Below are 18,354 nucleotides of genomic sequence, written 5' to 3' on the forward strand. Positions count from 1 at the left end.
AACTTTTGAAAAGGGCGTTTAAAAAAAAATTAATTATATTTTTTCAAAAAATCATAGCACGACCTGACCAAGATGACATTTGAAAAGAAGTGGTAGGTCAATTATCTTTAGGGAAAAAAGTGGAAGGGTCTGTGCCTTTAGGCACAAACGGAAGCTTGACGTAGGACCGCTAGTGGACGGAACAAATAGTTCTTTTAGTTGATCGATAATCTATTACCTTAACTCTTTCCGGTTTTTGAATTGTTGGCCCTGGAATGGGTCGGTTGTTTTTCAAATGGTGGCCTTGAGAAGGGCCGTTATTTTTTTTCTCTTGTGTCTTTTTGATCGTTTGGGACGGCTACCGTGTAGTGTAGCTGATGAAAAATAGTGATTATTGATATCTGTAATTTAAAAAAATTTGTTTGTGACATTACATTCTGAATGATTATACTATTACTTACCTATATCAGCAAGTATAGACCGATGGTAAGAGAAATAAGTGATCTTGAATATGTAGCGCAAAGTCCGTGAGTGCTCTAAGTTCTTTTGATGATTAAAAAATCTATTATCCTAATTCTGTATTTGAATCGGTGGCCCTGAAAAGGGCAGTTTTTTTTTGTTGGTTGTTGGCCCTGAAAAGGCAAATCCACTCGCCCAGACCTGGTACATAGATGACATTGCTTCACGACGCCAATGATGGTGACGCTGTAACGCGCAACGTACTTAACGATGATGGCCCACAGCGGTGGATCTCATGACACATCTGTGGCCGATCAGAAGTGATGTAACGTTTTTTACTACGGGCTGGAGCGTTCCTGGTTGCAAATATAAGGCATCATTCACACCATATCATGACGTGCTCCGGACAGCATTGAATTGGATTGTTGTGAAAGAACAACTAGCGCTACTTGGCTCTTGAGGGTTCTGCAGACCATGATTTAGACTTGTAGAATGCTATAAAGCCGTGATAAACCCTGCAATGTTACTTGGGTATTGCGGGAAACCTTTCCTCCGGTCGATGTGGGTGCATTCGTTGTCGTCTTCGTATTGGTGTGATATGTGTTGGTCCACTCATACGTCGTGACATAACATGTAATAATTTTCAAGTGACACAGATGCGTCTTTTCAACTTTAGTACATTTGAAGTTTTAATTATTATTTACAGTTGGTTTGTTTTGAGTTGGAAAAAAAGAGACTACTTATAACTACTTTTTACAACAACAACTAACCTATAACTGCTATATGCACTTAACCTACTTTATACTAATTTCTTGACGAAGAAAACGATTTGGCAAGCGTTTTTATTACCACTGCTTTTCTCCTCCCCTCCTTTGATTGGTGAAATGGTGAGCGGTCAACCGAACATTGAGCTCACTCATGTGAGCAAGTGCAATGTAGGATTGGGCGATCTTGGATCGATCTTTGGAAGATCAATCTTTTTCATCCCAATTTCCGATATTTCGGATCGATTATTTGTTCACGAAGAGATCGAAAATCGATTTTTTCCCTCGATCTTTTCGATCTTCAAATTAAAATAGGTGTTAATTTTTTTAAGGGTATTTGCATAAAAAAAAACGATTTACTCTCATCCCAGACTGCGTGGTAAATTTAACGAACATAATATCAACATCAGCATCGCTCCCTATGTTATTAGCTGGTTTACAATGACGTCACTATTTGCGTTTCCAATATTTGCGGATACAACAACATTTGAAGGTTTGGCCTACCTTTGTCCTGTGCTAATTGCTCCTTGCTGTCACATTTTGTCCACACGGAGAATCATAATGATACATTTCGATTGATTAATCATTAATGATTCAAAACTACACAAAACTGATAAAAATTTATTCTTCATAATGAGTTGTCCCGTTTTTCTCAAAAATAATTAAACTTAAATCATTAATGCATCATTCGGTTTCTCCGTGTAGTTTGTTGACAACCGAACTGAATTGACACACACATTGATAGTGAGCAAGTATGACGTTCATTTCCTCTTTGTACGCGTTTGCTCGTTACCTTGCACGTATTTTATTCAAAAGAAAATTTCTGGCCGGTGATTTAGTTGAATATTATAAAGGAAAGAATATATTAGGGTACCAATGTTAACAAGCGTAAAAAACATCAAAAGCTCGATCTACCAAAGATCGATTCTTTGGTACCAATTTAATCAGTGGATCGATTCTAGAGCCAAATATAAGATCGATCCGTCAAGATCGATCTTTCTCTGAAGATCGCCCAATCCTAGTGCAATGTGTCGTGTGTTCGATTTGCGCTCGATAGCTACGTCCGTATTTGGGATTTTTCGTTACATGTCTGAATTTTGATTTTTTATTGTGACCCCTAGTATAGAAATTAAAACGTAGTCATACGTCAAAAAACTATATATTTTTTAAATTTTTGTTAATTTTTAAAGTTTATTAAATTGCATTATTTTGTCCTAAGTCCAGCCGTTGTCAAATTAATGCGGATTGTCGAAATGTCGAAATCTTTTACTGCTGCCCTAGTTGATGATGACTTGAAGCTTAAATCATGTAAACTATGCAAAAACCACTACAGTGCTTTCCCGATTTTGTCTACCCCCGATTTTTTCAGTTTGTTTCCCGATTTTGTCAGCCTTCAGATATTGCTGAACTGTTTTGGATTTTAAGCATGAATTCGTTAGCAATTCGCACCAATTTACACTTTTTTTTATGTCACAACAGTACCGGAGTTCCCAGAAAACCTCAATCATTGCGACACTGTACAGCTATTGTGGAAGTCGACAACGGAAACAAAGTGCGACGTTGCAATCATTGCGGAACCGTATCGAGTCCCTCCTGATAACGGTAACTAGATGGTAGATAGAGCTGAAACGGCTGCAATACAAGTTATGGGCAGATACCCCATTGAAGAAGAAGGTTTCGTGATCGCCAAAATTAACGGAATCTTCATATGCAGTTAATACGCACCCCCCAGATGGACGATGGAGCAGTTCCATGAGAGGCTGGATAGACTAACCGAAGAGCTAATCGGACGAATACCGGTAGTCATCGGAGGAGACATCAATGCTTGGACAGTGGAGTGGGGAAGCAGATGTACCAACGCTCAGAGGGCACATTCTACTGGCAAAGCTGGAACTTAGGCTGTCCAATGAAGGTACCACCAGCACTTTTCGCAGAGATGGCTGGGAATCCATTTTCTGCAGTCCGTTGCTGGTGGTAAACATGAATTGAAGAGTGTGCGAAGGGTATACCCATAGCGACCATAAAGCAATCCGATATGGCATCGGCCAACGGAATCCTGTGGATGTACGAAGTCCTGTGGAAGTCAAACTGTTTCAATGAGCTGTGTCGAGACGATGCTGCCAACTTCTGGGACGACTCTTACCGTGTGATGATGGCGAAGATCAGAGGTCAAACGATGCCCGCAGAAATGTACCCAAAGAACCTGAAAGTCATCGGAAGGACTTTTCCCCAAGCACGATTCAACGACCTGGTCACCTACACCGTACGGAGACGGAGAACGAGGAACTCGTAACAGTGCCTGCTGGATACGCTCGGAAAACTCTTGGACAGGATCATCCTGCACAGGCTGAAGAAATGCACGGAGAGTGAGCACGGATTGTCGGAGAGGCAGTTTGGATTCCAAAAAGGAAGAGCAACGGTGGATGCAATTCGGACAGTTGGTCGAGAGAGCCAAGAAGGCGTCGAAACAGAAGCCGAGAGGAGATTTATATTAAGGCCTGTACTCGAAAAAAATGCACCAGACAAAGGTGTTCGCCAAAAATTTATTTTACGTCGGATTTTCTTGAAACTTTCAGGGAATGAACTAATACATATGGATTATGTTTCGGCATAATTACTTTATTCAATTTCCTTTCATTACATTTTGTGCAATGGTGGAACCGACCTTTTTGGTCACTTTCATCCAATCTTTCTTCAACTTCAGCTCGTTCTTAAACACCTTGGACGATTTTCAAACTTTGGCCCTCATTATTGCCCAAAATCTTTCCACCGGACGAATCTCTGGTGAATTTGGGGGGTTGGCGGTTTTTGGTACAAAAACAACGTTATTGTCTCTGTACCAATCCAACGTCGATCGCGCGTAATGGCATGATGCCAGGTCCAGCCAAAATAATGTCTCGCCTCCGTAGGACCGCAGGAAGGGCAACAGGCGCTTCTGGAGGCACTCGATGCGGTAAATTTTGCTGTTGATGGTACCCATTGTGATGTACGGTTTACTCAGTTACTACCGTATTGGCATATGGCCTGCCAGAGCAAGTATTTTTTGGCAAATTTGTCCTCTTTCTTCTTCCTTATGTCTTCCAGAACATCAACGTAGAACTCCAGCCCCGGTATCTGCTTTGCGTCTGCCTTGATGTAGGTTTCGTCATCCATAACCACTAGACTGATGCATAATTTGAAATTTTCGCTCCACAGTGTTCAAACGGTTCCAAATCGGGTCCTGATTAGCCTCCAAAAGTTTAAACTCATTTGATAAGAAACTGACTAGGCACAAACCATTTGAAGTTTATATGGAAATTACTATGGGAAACCAAAACTTTTTGTTCATTGTCTTCTAGTCTTTTTTAAATAGTTATTAATTGTTTAAGAGATTGATAATCTTATGGCAAGATTAAGCAGCTGTATTGTGGGCAACACTGTATTCTGCAGTGTGACATAGTAGCCATGATTTTTCTCCTCTATTCTACGCGCCATAAACACCAATGTTGCCTGATGAACAGTTGATTGAGCATAATCATAAGACACCAGTGACTTGAATCATTAGTAATTTTTGTTCCTTACATTTGATCGAAAAGTGGTCTTTAACAAAGTTGTAGCTGAAATTTTTTTCTACAAGCATAGCTTTCATTTTCTAAAGTAGAGTGAACTGGCGAATTTTGAGATAGATATGAACCGAAATTATGGTTTCTCCATAGTAAATCCCATATAAACTTCAAATGCTTTGTGCCAAGTCAGTTTCTCACTAAATGAGTTCAAATTTTGGGAGGCTAGTCAGGGTCCAATTTGGAACCGTTTGAGTACTGTGGAGTGAAAATTTCAAATTTTAAATCAGTCTAATAACCACACTACATCGGTTTCGTTAACCACTCTCGATACAGCTTCCTTGCGCGGGATTTGGCCGCCGTGTTTTGTTGATCGAAAGGTTCAGATTACGCTTGAAATAGTCCAACACCTTCCGGGCCTTCACAGGGTCAGCTGTCTTTGATTTCCTTCCACTTCCTGCCCGCCGCTCGGTCGTCTGGGACTTCTTAAATGATGTAACCACCCTAGACACAGTTGTATGGGTGATTCCCAGTTGTCTTCCGATCCATCTCATGGTCGCAGTCGGATTTTCCATGACGGCGCGCAAACTTCTCCGGCGATTTTCTTCTTGTTTCGATGACATCTCAATAACCACTGAACGATAGTTATGAAATTTTGCACATGTAAACAATTCACTCCAAACTAGTTAAACTCAGATTTTCATCAATTTTACCCACGGATAAAAATAAGTTACACACGGATGAAAATGGTGCATTTTTTTCGAGTACAAGCCTTAAACGGAACTATCAATTTTATACTTTCATCTCCTCATCTATCGTATACAAATTACCATTTTAGTCTGTTATTTGAAATTAGCATCTTCAAGAAAAATCGACGGAAAACAAATCAAGGGAAAAAAAATCCATTCTCAGAAAACAGGAGAGAAACCGCCAAGTTGTAACACCGGTCTCCTTTGCAGACTAGTGATTCCTTACAGTAAAAGTAAATGAAAAATCACGAATATGCGACACCATTCCCAAAGGTAAGGAAAATGGAATGCTATTGTTGAGCCTTGAATTCCAATTATACCAAGAATTGCAGTAGGGCTTCGATCTAATTTTGGGCCTAGACAGAGTTGTTTACGTCTGGGCTATTGTTATATCCATTGAATAGTATCCATCGAATAGAATAAGGGATATCGTTCGAAAGGCCAGTTTAGGTTTATTTGTGCCTTCTTGTATTTGTATTGTACTGTAGTTAGGTTTATATAGCATTAAATATTCAAATATTCAGTCAGAGAGAATCAAATAGATGACTTTCACGACCGATAAGAGTGCCGATCGCAATAGATCAGCTTCTCTGGATCTGTTGCGTTGCTCTGCATCGAAAAAGGGGAGATAAATAGTCACGAACAGGTCATCTAACAGACCACCGGTCATTTATTCATATGTTCATGGTAACCGCAGAAGATTCGTGTTCCATTATATAATCGTGTAGTTTAATTTGATAGGCCAAATAAAAGTAGTGATTGTGAGTATGTGTTTCAAAACAAACGATGCGCGAAACAACGCTTCTTTATCGGATGACGTCATTCGCTGAAAAACCTGGCATTGCAACAAGAGGTGATCTGCTGAACAACTAACGCAGCCCTTTCGGGTATCCTGGACTGTGTTGAAGCTTGTCTTCATGATCGGCAACCGTTGCTTCACTGAAGATGATGATGACGCCGGTTTTTGCAATCCCTTGAATTCTGCAGTCCGGGGTGGCAACGACTCAAGAACTCCAATACGACGCTGGAGTAAATCTGTCAAATCCTTGAGAGTTTCCTGATCCTTGCTTGCCGAGACTTCTTCCCAACCTTGACTAGTCACAGGATCCAATCGCGAAATGAGAAGATAGACGAACAAGTCTGGTCTAATGTTTGTACAGCACGTTGAAAACCTTCCACAACTTTGTGGAGATCAGCTAATGACTCTTTAGTTAGTGTAGGTAGATCGAAAAGTGTTTGCACCTGACGCTTCTTTAGCTGATTGCTGTTGCTGTATCGCGTGACGAGCATATCCCAAGCTACTTGATAGTTGATTTTGGTGATTTGTATTGGATCTATGAGGCTTTTTGGCTCATCTAGGAGGCATCCATTCAGATAATGAAATTTTTCAACTTCCGACAGATCTGTTCGAAAGTGAACTAACAAAGTGAACAGATTGCGAAAACTTAACCACTCATTTATGTCCCCATCGAATGGTTGCCTTACCTTATCTGTGGTAAGTGAGCATGATCGAGATTGCTAGCAGTCGTCGAATTTGTAGCTCGAAATGATTGCTCAGAAATGTCAGTCACTTGTAGCTCCTTAGACTGTCCATGAGACAGAATTTCATTTTGTAGTACCGCATCTACACTGAAATCCTTCCTCTCCTTGTCGAGAGGGTATTTCTCTTCACTATAGCTGGTATGTGATTTCACCTCGATAAAAGTTTCCTCGATTTTCGCCCTCAATTCATCGAGTCTCTCAAACTTAAAGAAACTTTAGTACTCCCTCAGTTTCGTAACTAACGTCTTGAGAGACATCGTTTTTCTCTTGGATGATGATGATGATGCAGGCATGGTGCAGAGGTACACAAGGAAAGCGCTATTTAGTATGCAGAAATTGATCCTAGCTTCGGTAGGGCATATACTGTCCAGTGTTATTTACCTGGCAGACACAATTGCAGGACGTTGTCCTGCTAGCTTAGCTTTCCGAAAATCAAGCATCAACGATCTCAAGGAATAACTCCAAGTGCACGTATGTAGGTTGCGCCAGGAAGAGGAGAACAAATTATGTAGCATCAAGAGAGTCTGGCCACGGCTGGCCATATACTGTTTATCTCACCTGGAGAAACAAACAGCTGCGTAAACACTTAGAAATTATCACCGACTTCGGTAATTTTTACAGAAATCTGAACAGCTGAACTGTTCGGTAAAATTTATGAAATTCAATTCAATTGCTTTTCAGCTACTTTGAAGCTTAATCTCCACTAAAATGACAAGATTTGTTCATTTAAACAAGGTTGAACATGTTTTAAAATTATTTTCAAATTCAATAGCCTTAAAAATGAAGGTAAGAGTTTAACCGAACATTCAGCTGCTCAGATTTCGGTAAAATTTACCGAACACGGAACCAAAATCTTAGTGTGTAGGCCAACACCGGGAGAAGATATAGAATGAGAGTATGTAGCCAGCCCGGGCGATCCGTCTCTAAAAACGTGTGGCTTAAGCACCACTCCACAAAGGAGACCACACGCCCAATGTAAATTTGCCCGGTTGAGACTCTCCTAAGGGCGAGTCCATTAAATTTCCTAGAAAGGATTAACGGATCAGGCAAGCCGGCTTTCAACTAAACGTCCAAAACGGGAAAACCCTATTATCCCCATGAAACCACAAACACGATAGTCACTCAGAGAGTCGGTGAGAGCTCACCCATACCTAAAAACCTCTACAAAAGAGAATTTATCATCATCGGCAGTCTCGTCACTTGCCACTAGACGTCGCCCCGATCTGGAAGTGGACTACTCTCTCGAACATTCAAACTCTCAACATGAGGACGGGACACGAAAACTACAACGGAGAACGCGAAGGGATGTCGAATACATTCAATCAATTAAAGCTAGGGAGATGGTCATTTTACGAAAACATTTATTATCACGGAACTATTCAGGCGGTATATTAAGTGCATAACGGGTGTTCCAACATTACTTATCCTACGTATGTATATTTATTTACATGTTCCAATTGATCTCACTTCACTTGTGTGTGTTCGCTCCTATCTCCTATGTGTGTGCGATTTCTCTCTCTCCCTAACTAACGTGCCCATGTGCTCTACTTGTTCATGTGTGTGACGTCACTTTATCGGCAACTCAGCTCCAAACGAGTCTGCGCTCCTGGTGACAACGACGTTGGCGTTAAAAAACGTTACGTTTCAAAGGCGGGAATGCCACATCATGAGTTCCGGAAAAGCGTGTCACGGAAACTCGGCGCTACTCATCAGTCTTAGACTGGCAAAAAATCACTCCGTGGCGCCCTCGCCGGACGCCACACTCCAAAAATAGAAAAAGGCTTGACTCACCAGATGATGTTGACTTACGTGATGGTCACAGTCGATGACCTATCGACGGGTTCGACGCACTCTTTAGTGATCGTCGATGGTGATCCGATAAATGGAGGTGCTTCGCTGACAATGGCGTTTCACACGCCGATGCGATGGCGGTTACTCTGCCGTGCCTGTAGGTTGACGAACCGGCGGGTGGACCGTGTCCACGTGGAGATCCCCTGAGTCTCCTCGGACCGATTACGTAACGGATCCGTCCGCTTCCGGCCGGTTGGCGATTGCCGGGAAATTCCGTCCGTTGGGGAGAAGTTGCTGCGTTTCGGCACGGTGAATTGCTGCGAACGATTTAACAACACGACTGTATTTCTCTAGCCTTTCTCCTGATCGCACACAATTTTCTACACGCACACTTATTCTACTAGTTTAACTAGGAAAAACGACCACGAACAAACGCGCACACTTCAAGAACGTTGGGAAGTCACGGACGAAATGATCGAGACCGTGAATCCTCAGATAAAAGAAAGTAAAACTCGGACGAACCGGAAGTCCATCATTTCCCGAAACCCTTCGCGTCCTATCGTGAATCTAAAGACACGAAAGATAACTTGACTCGTTAAATTGTGCGACTGTCCCTTTCCTACCTTATCCATAAATTAAATGGACCCGTTTTAGGAAAGATTTCAGCAAAAATGCTTGTGTCTTCCTACTGCCTACCCTGAGGAAATTAATTCAAACAATTTAACCTTATCAAATTATATACAAATTTATACTAAATTCCTGATCGTTACAAGTACTGCGTTGAATGTGGCGTTTCCAACTATCTTGTTTTGCGCGGAAATGGTCCAAAGCGTGATCAATAAATTCATCAACGAGTCAACTTGAATTCGTCGTAATGTTCAACAGGATCAGGCATGTAGGCACAATCAACTAAAGAGGATAATATAAATTAAACACGTGTATTTTTGAGCCTAGCTTCGTGACGTATACTGTAATTTATAGTTTACCTGGCCAGAAAATCAGTTGCGCTGCCTCTTCGATAATCGTGCCTCATCAAACGATCGTGGCATGAAGTCAATCCAGTTGGCAATCTAAAAACGATGATCGATCCGTGAACCGTGGATGTCTTCACGCACGAATTGGTCCTGTTGCACCTTGGTTGTTGTGGGTGTCGCTTTAATTTCACTCGTTGTACTCGGTTGAGTTTCCAGAACAGGTCAATCAATGTCGAAAGGGTGGAATTAGTATTGATTCTCTCTGTCTGAATACTGAATGCTATCTTAACCTAACTACAGTACAATACAAATACATGAAGTAACAAATAAACCTAAACTGGCCTTCCGAACGATATCCCTTAGTCTATTCGATGGATGCTATTCAGTGGATGGCATATAACAATAGTCCAGACGTAAACAACTATGTCTAGTAGTTGCGCCGGAAGACTATTGAATTCGTCAGCTGTTAACGATGGCAGGGTTGTAGCCAACCGGGAATCTCGCTTCCAAACAAAGCACAACCCGCCATTTGTCTCTATTTTCCGAGTGAGTTTTTTTTTTAACAAAATGGAATGTTTTTACAGCAGAGGACTTTTAAATTTATTGATATTTCCGTAAGATTCGAAAAAGAGAATCAAATTGTTGAGATATTGTTAAAAATCTAACACTGCTCCTTGACCCCAAGCTCGACTGACGGATTCTAAATTCGGCCTAACGCATTGAAACGCCATTCAAACGCCATTGAATTCACTTCGGCCTATCGTAAGAAGATTAAAATGGTTTCGGTTGGAGCGCTTTTTTAGTTTTTGAGAATAATGGGTGCATTAATATCACGCGTTCTCATTGACTTCGTTCGGTATCGTACCAAATGCAAAATTAACTTGTTAATTCTGAAATCATGGATTTACTTGAAGTTTTCTGCTCGATAGGCCCAAAATTTACGCCGAAGTAGTGTGACATGTAAATCTTACATATCATCAAATTCTAGAACCATGTTTGCTATCCTCATTTCCAAGAACCATTAGTTTCAAGACCACACTCGTGGGACCTTGCTTCAAATATTTTCCCAAAACACATGTCAGCGATTCCACTTTCTGTCCCATAAGGATCATGTTCACATTTCACTATTGCCAAGGATTTTTTTACCAAGTAGCTATTAACGCCTTCTCCATTATACACACTTTTCGCTCAGTTAATCACACTCTTTCAATTTAAATATCGATCGCTGATTGGTGACCGTTTACATAAAGCAAGAGAGAATGTCTCCGCTTCAGATGCCTCCCGTAGGTAATACAGGTATACCTTGATGTAACGTAACTGTCACTTTTGACTTCCATCGTTGATTGCTAGCTAACAGTCATTAAATCAAGCAAAGTAATAACACCCATCAGAGATATGAGACAATCCTCCCAAGTAACAATTGAAGCTGATTATTGGTTGATTTAAGGTGTACAAAGCTGATTAACATAATGTCGTTTTCGTTTTTGCGGTGTAGCACTGGTGTAGTGTAAGCAGGAATAAGCGCTAGTCTTTGACAGCTCAACATCATTTGTTTGTAAACAAAGGTGCATCCTATATCTACACCCTAAAATATGTCGGTGTACGGCAGTGTAGCACCGGTGCAGCTACACCGCAAAAATGAAAACGAAATAAGGCTGATTATATAGTTGATTAGTAGTGCATGAAGCGAATTGTATCATCATAATCCAACCTCAATAAGTTAGCTGACCTAAAGATTGGACAAGCCTAGGGGCATCCCACTCTAAAGTTCAGCTCCAATACTCATTAAGTATTGTTAAATCTCTCTTAAGTATTTTTAAGTATTTTCAAATATTTTTATCTTGACGTTATTTTGATCATAGTAAGTCTTGGCTATAACATCGGTTTCTAGTGCAATTGTTTTTCATGTCGATGTCAAACATTACGCGTGAATTTTGCAAAATGTCTACCGAAGATTTACTGATTCATACTGATTGGATAAAATAGGTATTTTGAGGATTTGAATATAATTTAATTTACTACTGCTATTACTCATTTTATATTAAATATTTTATTTGCAGACATCATTCAACGGGGGTTTGGTGAATTTCCTGTAAAGATGAAAAAGCTGCTGGACGTACTATCATTTTCAGGTAGCCTAACCATAGCGCTCTTGAAGTCTGAATCTATATCACAATTGGAAGAAGACATGAGGGCGATGAAAGAGACAATTCGGAAACGGCACAATGTCAATTATACAGACCTGTATGGGGACTTCAGTGAAACCCCGAGAACTTCCACCTGTTTACCCAATTGTTTGAGTAATCAGCCCTCAGTCCACTAACATTAGGGTTAAGAAAACTCTGTTAATCTAAAATTGAACTTCTGTTTTTTTAAGCTTATGCAAATGAGCTTTGACAAATAAAATACACAAATTATATTAAATAAACCATGACTTTGGTTTACATTTGGCTCACTGTCATCTTTCACATGTTGGCCTAATACTGAATTTGATCAATGGATTCAAATTATTCACTTATCTATTTCTATCTATCCCAAGTAACATTGAAAATTTTATGGAGGTTTTAAAGCATGCTACAAGTCTAAATCATGGTCTAGATAACCCCTATAAAACCGAAATTGTTGCTTGGGATTTATGTATTACCTATCTACCCTTATTTTGATCGAAACAAATTTTCAATAAAAATATTTATTACAAATCTATTTCGATGCAAATAGGAAATAGGAGTGAATATCATAATGAAACTTGTTCAGAAAAGTGTGTTTGCTCAAATACTATCTCAAATATAGCTACTTAAACAAGAGAGACGGGTACTTCAGGTTGAGAATCAGTGCAGCTGGAAAGCAGATTGTTTTTAAATTTTCTCTTATGTCAGAAAAAAAGACACATTCTCATAAACGGAAACTCATAATTGACCTTTCCTCTGAAGTTGTAAATCTCTCCTTTTGTACGATTTATTCACTAAATACTTTAACGCTCGCAATGCACAAAATCCAATCTGATACATAAAATCCCTGACATTGAGTAAACAAACATCAGTAATTTGTCTAGCAACCAGGTAAGCAATCTAGTACTAGGTATTTCTTAAGTATTTTTAAGTATTTATAGGTATCTAAGATATCAGCTAGAAATTTATAAGTACATCGTAAGAAATACAAAGTTTAGAGTGGGATTCCCCTAGGGACAAGCCTTATTTTAGCTTAACACTACTTCACAAATCAACAATGCGTTACACATATTTTGATAGCCTGATTTGTTAAATGTCGTCAGTGCACGTGTCACTCGTTGCATTTCTGGCATTTTGGTTCTTCTAAATTCACTGCCTACCTTTCTAATCCCAAGCAGCGGCAGCAGTAAAGGCAAGGTAGAGGAGCTTTTTAGGAATAGCTCCAGGTAGAAGTGGGCTGCGATGACGTCGAAAGCATTAACATTTGTATTGCTGTGTTTTGACTGCAACATTGCTCTGCATTTTCAGACAGGATTCCAAAAATATAACTCAATTATGGCACTAAAGTAGCTTCCACATGACGATCTAAATAAATCGGGCACTTGTGTCCACATTGTATTAACTGCACTTGAAAATGAGAGAAATGTTTTACTGTCGCCAGTTGTTGTTTACAATTCTGCATTGCTGTATAATACTCTTCCGGTTGCTGTTATTCAACTTAAATTTGACGTGCTTCAAATTAATGATCATACCTTTTGCTACACATATTCTTAAGTGGAACAGTAGGTATGGTTGACGCCTGTGAATCAACGACTGCTGGTTCGAATCCCGAAAAGCAAAGAAAGTTTTAAGACTTATAATAACAATATAAGCTGAACAGAGATTAACGTTGTCTATGTACAACAATTATTCGAACTAAGGCTGAATTAAAATTGATTAAACAACACTTGTTAAGCTTAAATTGTTACCTGCGTATCACATTAAAACATATGAAAACATAGTAGTAGTTCTCTACCCTAATCTGCCTTGAAATCTAATTCTAGTATTAAATTTGTGATGATGGCTATGTCCTTTGAGGTTTATTATCCAGGCTAGACACAGTATCAAATTTGCATCTGTATCTTCACGATAATGTCAATTGTAATCTTCATTGCTCGGCTGTATGCACTCAACGCATAACATGAGTCTCGAGGTTCTGGCAGGAGCAGTGTTGGGAAAATAACAAAAAATCAAAGCTCACCAACGCCCGAGATCACGCTTGATTTTCGTAGACAAAAATCAACAAGCAAACAACTGCGGTTGATTTTGCAAGCTGTGATATCGCAACTCGGAATGTCAAGCTAACAAAACTCTCCAACTGGAAATCTAACCAAACTGTGGTGAGATTGAGTTTAATGATTTTTGCTTTACACTTGAATGAAACCGAAACTTTCAAAACGGCTTGCAGCAGTCCCTTCGCGTCTGCCATCGGTGAAGATTAAAAAGAGATAGCAAACTATGCTTTCTCTTTCTAAGAAAACGATGTTCAATGGAATCACTTTTATGTCAGGTCAACTCTCAGCTTGATTTTTGCACGTTGTGAATAGTCTCGCAATATCAAAGGAGCTTGTAAAATCAATATCAAGCATGATATTTTGTTCCAATATTACGCGTGATATTGCGAGCGCATTTAATCGGAAAAATATCAATTGATTTCTGATTTTGCCAACACTGGGCAGGAGTAACACCCCTCCAGAATCGTTTCTTGGAGCTCTCTCTCTCAGAATACTTATCAAATGCGGAGTGACAAACACACTTATAATTGCAAATTTTGAAGAAATTCTTTGGCTGAACACACAATCTCGATTTATGAGAATCTACCTCCACTACATATCTTTAGATATATGTCTTCCTTGTTATACTCCAGACCGTGCTCACTTCACCATTAGCAGTTCCTCAATTAAATATGATCTGACCATGAAACAAGCAACTCATGGGATTCCCGATCAACTTTAGCATAGACCTATTACTATCCCGCTTATTTTTACTGAAAAGTACCAACACTTCAATTGCGTGAACAGATATTTTACAGATGGGTCTCGTCTCAGTTGATCCACTGGCTTCGATGTCTTCAATGAAAACTCTAGCGCCTTCCGTAAACTCCAGGAACCTTGTTCCGTTTTTGTTGCTGAGCTGGCAGTAATCAACTTCGCATTGGGGATGATCTCCAACATGCCCGCAGACCATTAGGGTTAACTACCCCATTTCCGGCCTATTAAGCACAGCTCGCACTTAGTCTTTCTTAATCTAGCGCAGTTTAGCACCAAACGGAATGTTATTATTACTGATGGCTTCCAAATTTATTTACCTTTCCGTACGTACCGTAAGATTTGATAAAGAGATACCAATCGTTGAGATATTGTCAAAAGTCTAACACTGCTTCTTGACGCCAAACTCGGCCTACGGATTCTAAACTCGGCCTAACGCATCAAAACGCGATTGAAACGCCAATGAATTCACTTCGGCCTATCGGATGAAGATAAAAATTGATTCGGTCGGAGCGCTTCTTTTGTTTTTGGGAATAATGGGTGCAAACCTTCATATCACGCGTTCTCATTGACTTCGTTCGGTAGCTTATTAACTAAAGTATCGTACCAAACGCATAATTGACTTGTTAACTCTGAAATCATGGATTTATATGAAGTTGTCTGCTCGATAGGCCCAAAATGGGCGATTAGGCCGAAGTAGTTCTCTACCCTATTTCATCTTCTCGGATAGTTTCAGTTCAATCGAGGCTATTCGGTAGATGAAACCAAGTAGGCACTCATCTTATTTCCTTTCAAAGGTAAGGGAGCAGATGAGTGTGCTGGTCGAAAGATCATATATGATTACCTTTGTATGGGTCCCCTCACATTGCTCAATCCCAGGCAATGAGAAGGCGGACTCTCTCGCAAAGGTGGGCACGCAGGCAAATTTCACACGATGAATTTTACCATTTAATGCGTCAGAGTACCCTTACAAACCGATTGGGACAATGGAAATCTTGGACGGTGGTTACATACAATTATTCCTAATGTTTCTTCGAGAGCGTGGTTTAAAGGCTTGAACTTAAGTCGTGACTGAGTAGACTTATGTCCAACCACTACTCGCTAGATGCTCATCTCAATAGAATAAACATCGTGGACAGCAACATCTGTCGGTGTGGAAACGGTTACGATGACATCGATCACGCCGCAAGAGAGCGACTTTTGAATACCCTCGAAGCCTAACGAAGACAACCCTATGTTGCTATCAGAGACGTGTTGGGAACTAGCGATATCTGCTATATGCAGTCGGTTTATGTGTTTCTTCAAATGTCTTGTATAAGAACATTATTCCTTTGTCTTTTGTCTCTCTTTATTAGTTTTTGTTTGTCTTGTCCCCGCGCCTCGATGAGTCTCATTGTCGCCCACTGGTCACCCACCATAGCCGGTCGAAACTACAACCGAACTACCGTTCATACTGGCGGCAACGCTCTGATGAGACAACGAAACCTTATCCCCAAGCTCCACCCCTGATCCTATCCTTCGACAATGTACCTCTCTAACCTCGAGTAAGCCGCGAGTATTCGGCCCAACTCCTACTAGACATAGAATTAAGTGAATATTATTACAAACAAAGAACAATGAACTATCGGCTCCGTAAAGCTAACGCTATTGAGCCTTCCAAATAAATGAACTAGTTAAAAAAAACTTTATAGGGAAGCTACCAGCATCTCCTTGAAAATATAAAATCTCATTTTTGCTATCAAACTACTTTGTTGCGATTTCACTATCTCTTGGTCTGAGGAACCCAACCTTTATTCAAAATAAAACAATAAATTCCTCACCCCATTTCACTTGATTTCAGCAAGCTTTCACTAGCAGCATCGCTCCACAGCTTCACACAGGGAGATAGAGAGAGAGAGAGAGAGACGAAGCGGGATCGAGCAACACCCCATTATTGTTTGCAAACACTCAACGCGATAACAACTCGATCCCATCCAGGGCGTCCCGCATGAGCCAGTCAAGTGCACAAAAGCCGGCGATCAGATTATGTTGATAAGTGAATGTTGAGCTTCTCATCTTCAACGTATTGGACCGATTGAGAGCGCAAACACGGCTGGACATTTAGTTTCAATTGAGCTCCCACCGCGAACAGGCCCCCCCATTGGTCTCTTCTGACTGTATCATTCAATCATGGCTGGCGCACTATCGATGTTCCAGAAGCTTCTCTTCGTCGGCTCGCTACTAGTGGGAACCTCTTTGGAGTCTGCCATACCGTGCGATGACTCGGAAGCTGAGGTAGGGACTTTGGTCAGTGCAAAATGGGAACCCCGAACTCCGGAGCAAACTCTGTACGCATACGTCCGCTGTCTCAATGACTCATCGGCCAGCATAGAACAGAAGATCAACTGGGTCAAGTGGCACCCGGATACCACCTACGAGAGTCAATGCTACGTGAAGTGTGTCAGTGAAGAATTGCGGCTGTATGATCCAAAGGAGAAACGCTTTCTACCGGAGAGGTTCGTACAGCAGGCGGAATCGTTCTTCTACGCGGACCCGGAACAGCTGCAAACCTTGAGGACGAACGCTGAACCCATGTTGGCTGGGGCTTTGGAGGACAATTCATGTGAATCGGTGTTCAACAAGTACGATACGTTCTACACAACCCACCACAATACGATCCTGAGGATGTTCCACGGAGACTACAGGGACATCGGAACGACCTATGCAACGCTCGGAGACCGGGTCAAGCAGATCGGCCAAATGTATGTGGATTACTGCGAAAAACGTACCGGAGCCAAGTGGGACGAAAAGCACAGCTGCCCCTCGGCCGCTCTGTTGGATTGCATTTTCCGTGGATTCCGCTGGATTACGGAGGAAGGTGCCGTCAATGTAAGCCAAAGAGGATTAACAAAAATTGCATACCGCTTAAGCTAATCTATGGCGTTTTTTTTCTAGGTCAACGAAATTCGCCGCGATTACGATGCGGCCGGGCAGGGTAGTGATAAGGCGGACCACTGTGATTCAGCGACGGGGGGTGCACGTAGCCTCTATAATTGTCTGCGCGATAAGGGAGCTGACGAGTTGGTCCTGGTGATGCTAGAGCGAAATCAGAAGACGGCATTTTACTTTGATCTGACGTCTAAAGAGGAACCGTGGAAGTCGGCCGTTGAATTTGCCACCAATCTGTAGGTTGGTGTTAGAAAAGTGATTGCAAAATAAGGTAACTTCTTCGGTTAGTGCAAATCACTGTTGTTTGTAAGATTTCCACTGAATTCGTATTCAGAAACATATGAGACTAATAAATATATGGAATTTTATTGTGTTGATTTCGAGCTTTGCTCATGCGTTGGAATGCTCAAACGGTTAGGGCTTCTTTTATTAAGCATATACCTTCTCAATGCAAGACAAGTTGTGTACGGAGCACGGTATGCAACGAAAGTATTAGGATAGTTTGATAATGAAATACGCTTTTTATTCATGAATCTTAAATTTATTTTTTCATGTCCAAAAGAGTGAAACAAAATTTGAAGTTTTTGCTCCAGACGTCATTTTGATCAGAAATTACGTCTATAGCCCCCCGCTATCCTATGATTAATATAA

General features: G+C 40.8%; 1 protein-coding gene across 1 annotated transcript; it reads left to right on the forward strand.

Annotated features, from left to right (window-relative positions):
• Positions 1-16,885: 16,885 nt before the first annotated feature.
• LOC135709679 (long form salivary protein D7L1-like) lies at positions 16,886-18,076 on the forward strand. The gene is made up of 2 exons (XM_065232069.1): positions 16,886-17,643; positions 17,710-18,076. The coding sequence occupies exons 1-2, from the start codon at positions 16,945-16,947 to the stop codon at positions 17,941-17,943; spliced, it is 933 nt and encodes a 310-aa protein (XP_065088141.1). The 5' UTR covers positions 16,886-16,944; the 3' UTR covers positions 17,944-18,076.
• The last annotated feature ends 278 nt before the right edge of the window (positions 18,077-18,354 follow it).

Source organism: Ochlerotatus camptorhynchus, unplaced genomic scaffold (assembly GCF_037179485.1).
Source record: "Ochlerotatus camptorhynchus isolate MF236.1 unplaced genomic scaffold, CSIRO-AGI_Acam_v1.1 ptg000361l, whole genome shotgun sequence".
Lineage (NCBI taxonomy): Eukaryota > Metazoa > Arthropoda > Insecta > Diptera > Culicidae > Ochlerotatus > Ochlerotatus camptorhynchus.

Excerpts from the sequence above, each read along its gene's own strand:
- LOC135709679 (XM_065232069.1), top strand. The coding sequence starts at position 16,945 with ATGGCTGGCGCACTATCGATGTTCCAGAAGCTTCTCTTCGTCGGCTCG. Across the intron at positions 17,644-17,709 it reads CGGAGGAAGGTGCCGTCAAT|GTCAACGAAATTCGCCGCGA; the intron begins GTAAGCCAAAGA and ends TTTTTTTTCTAG.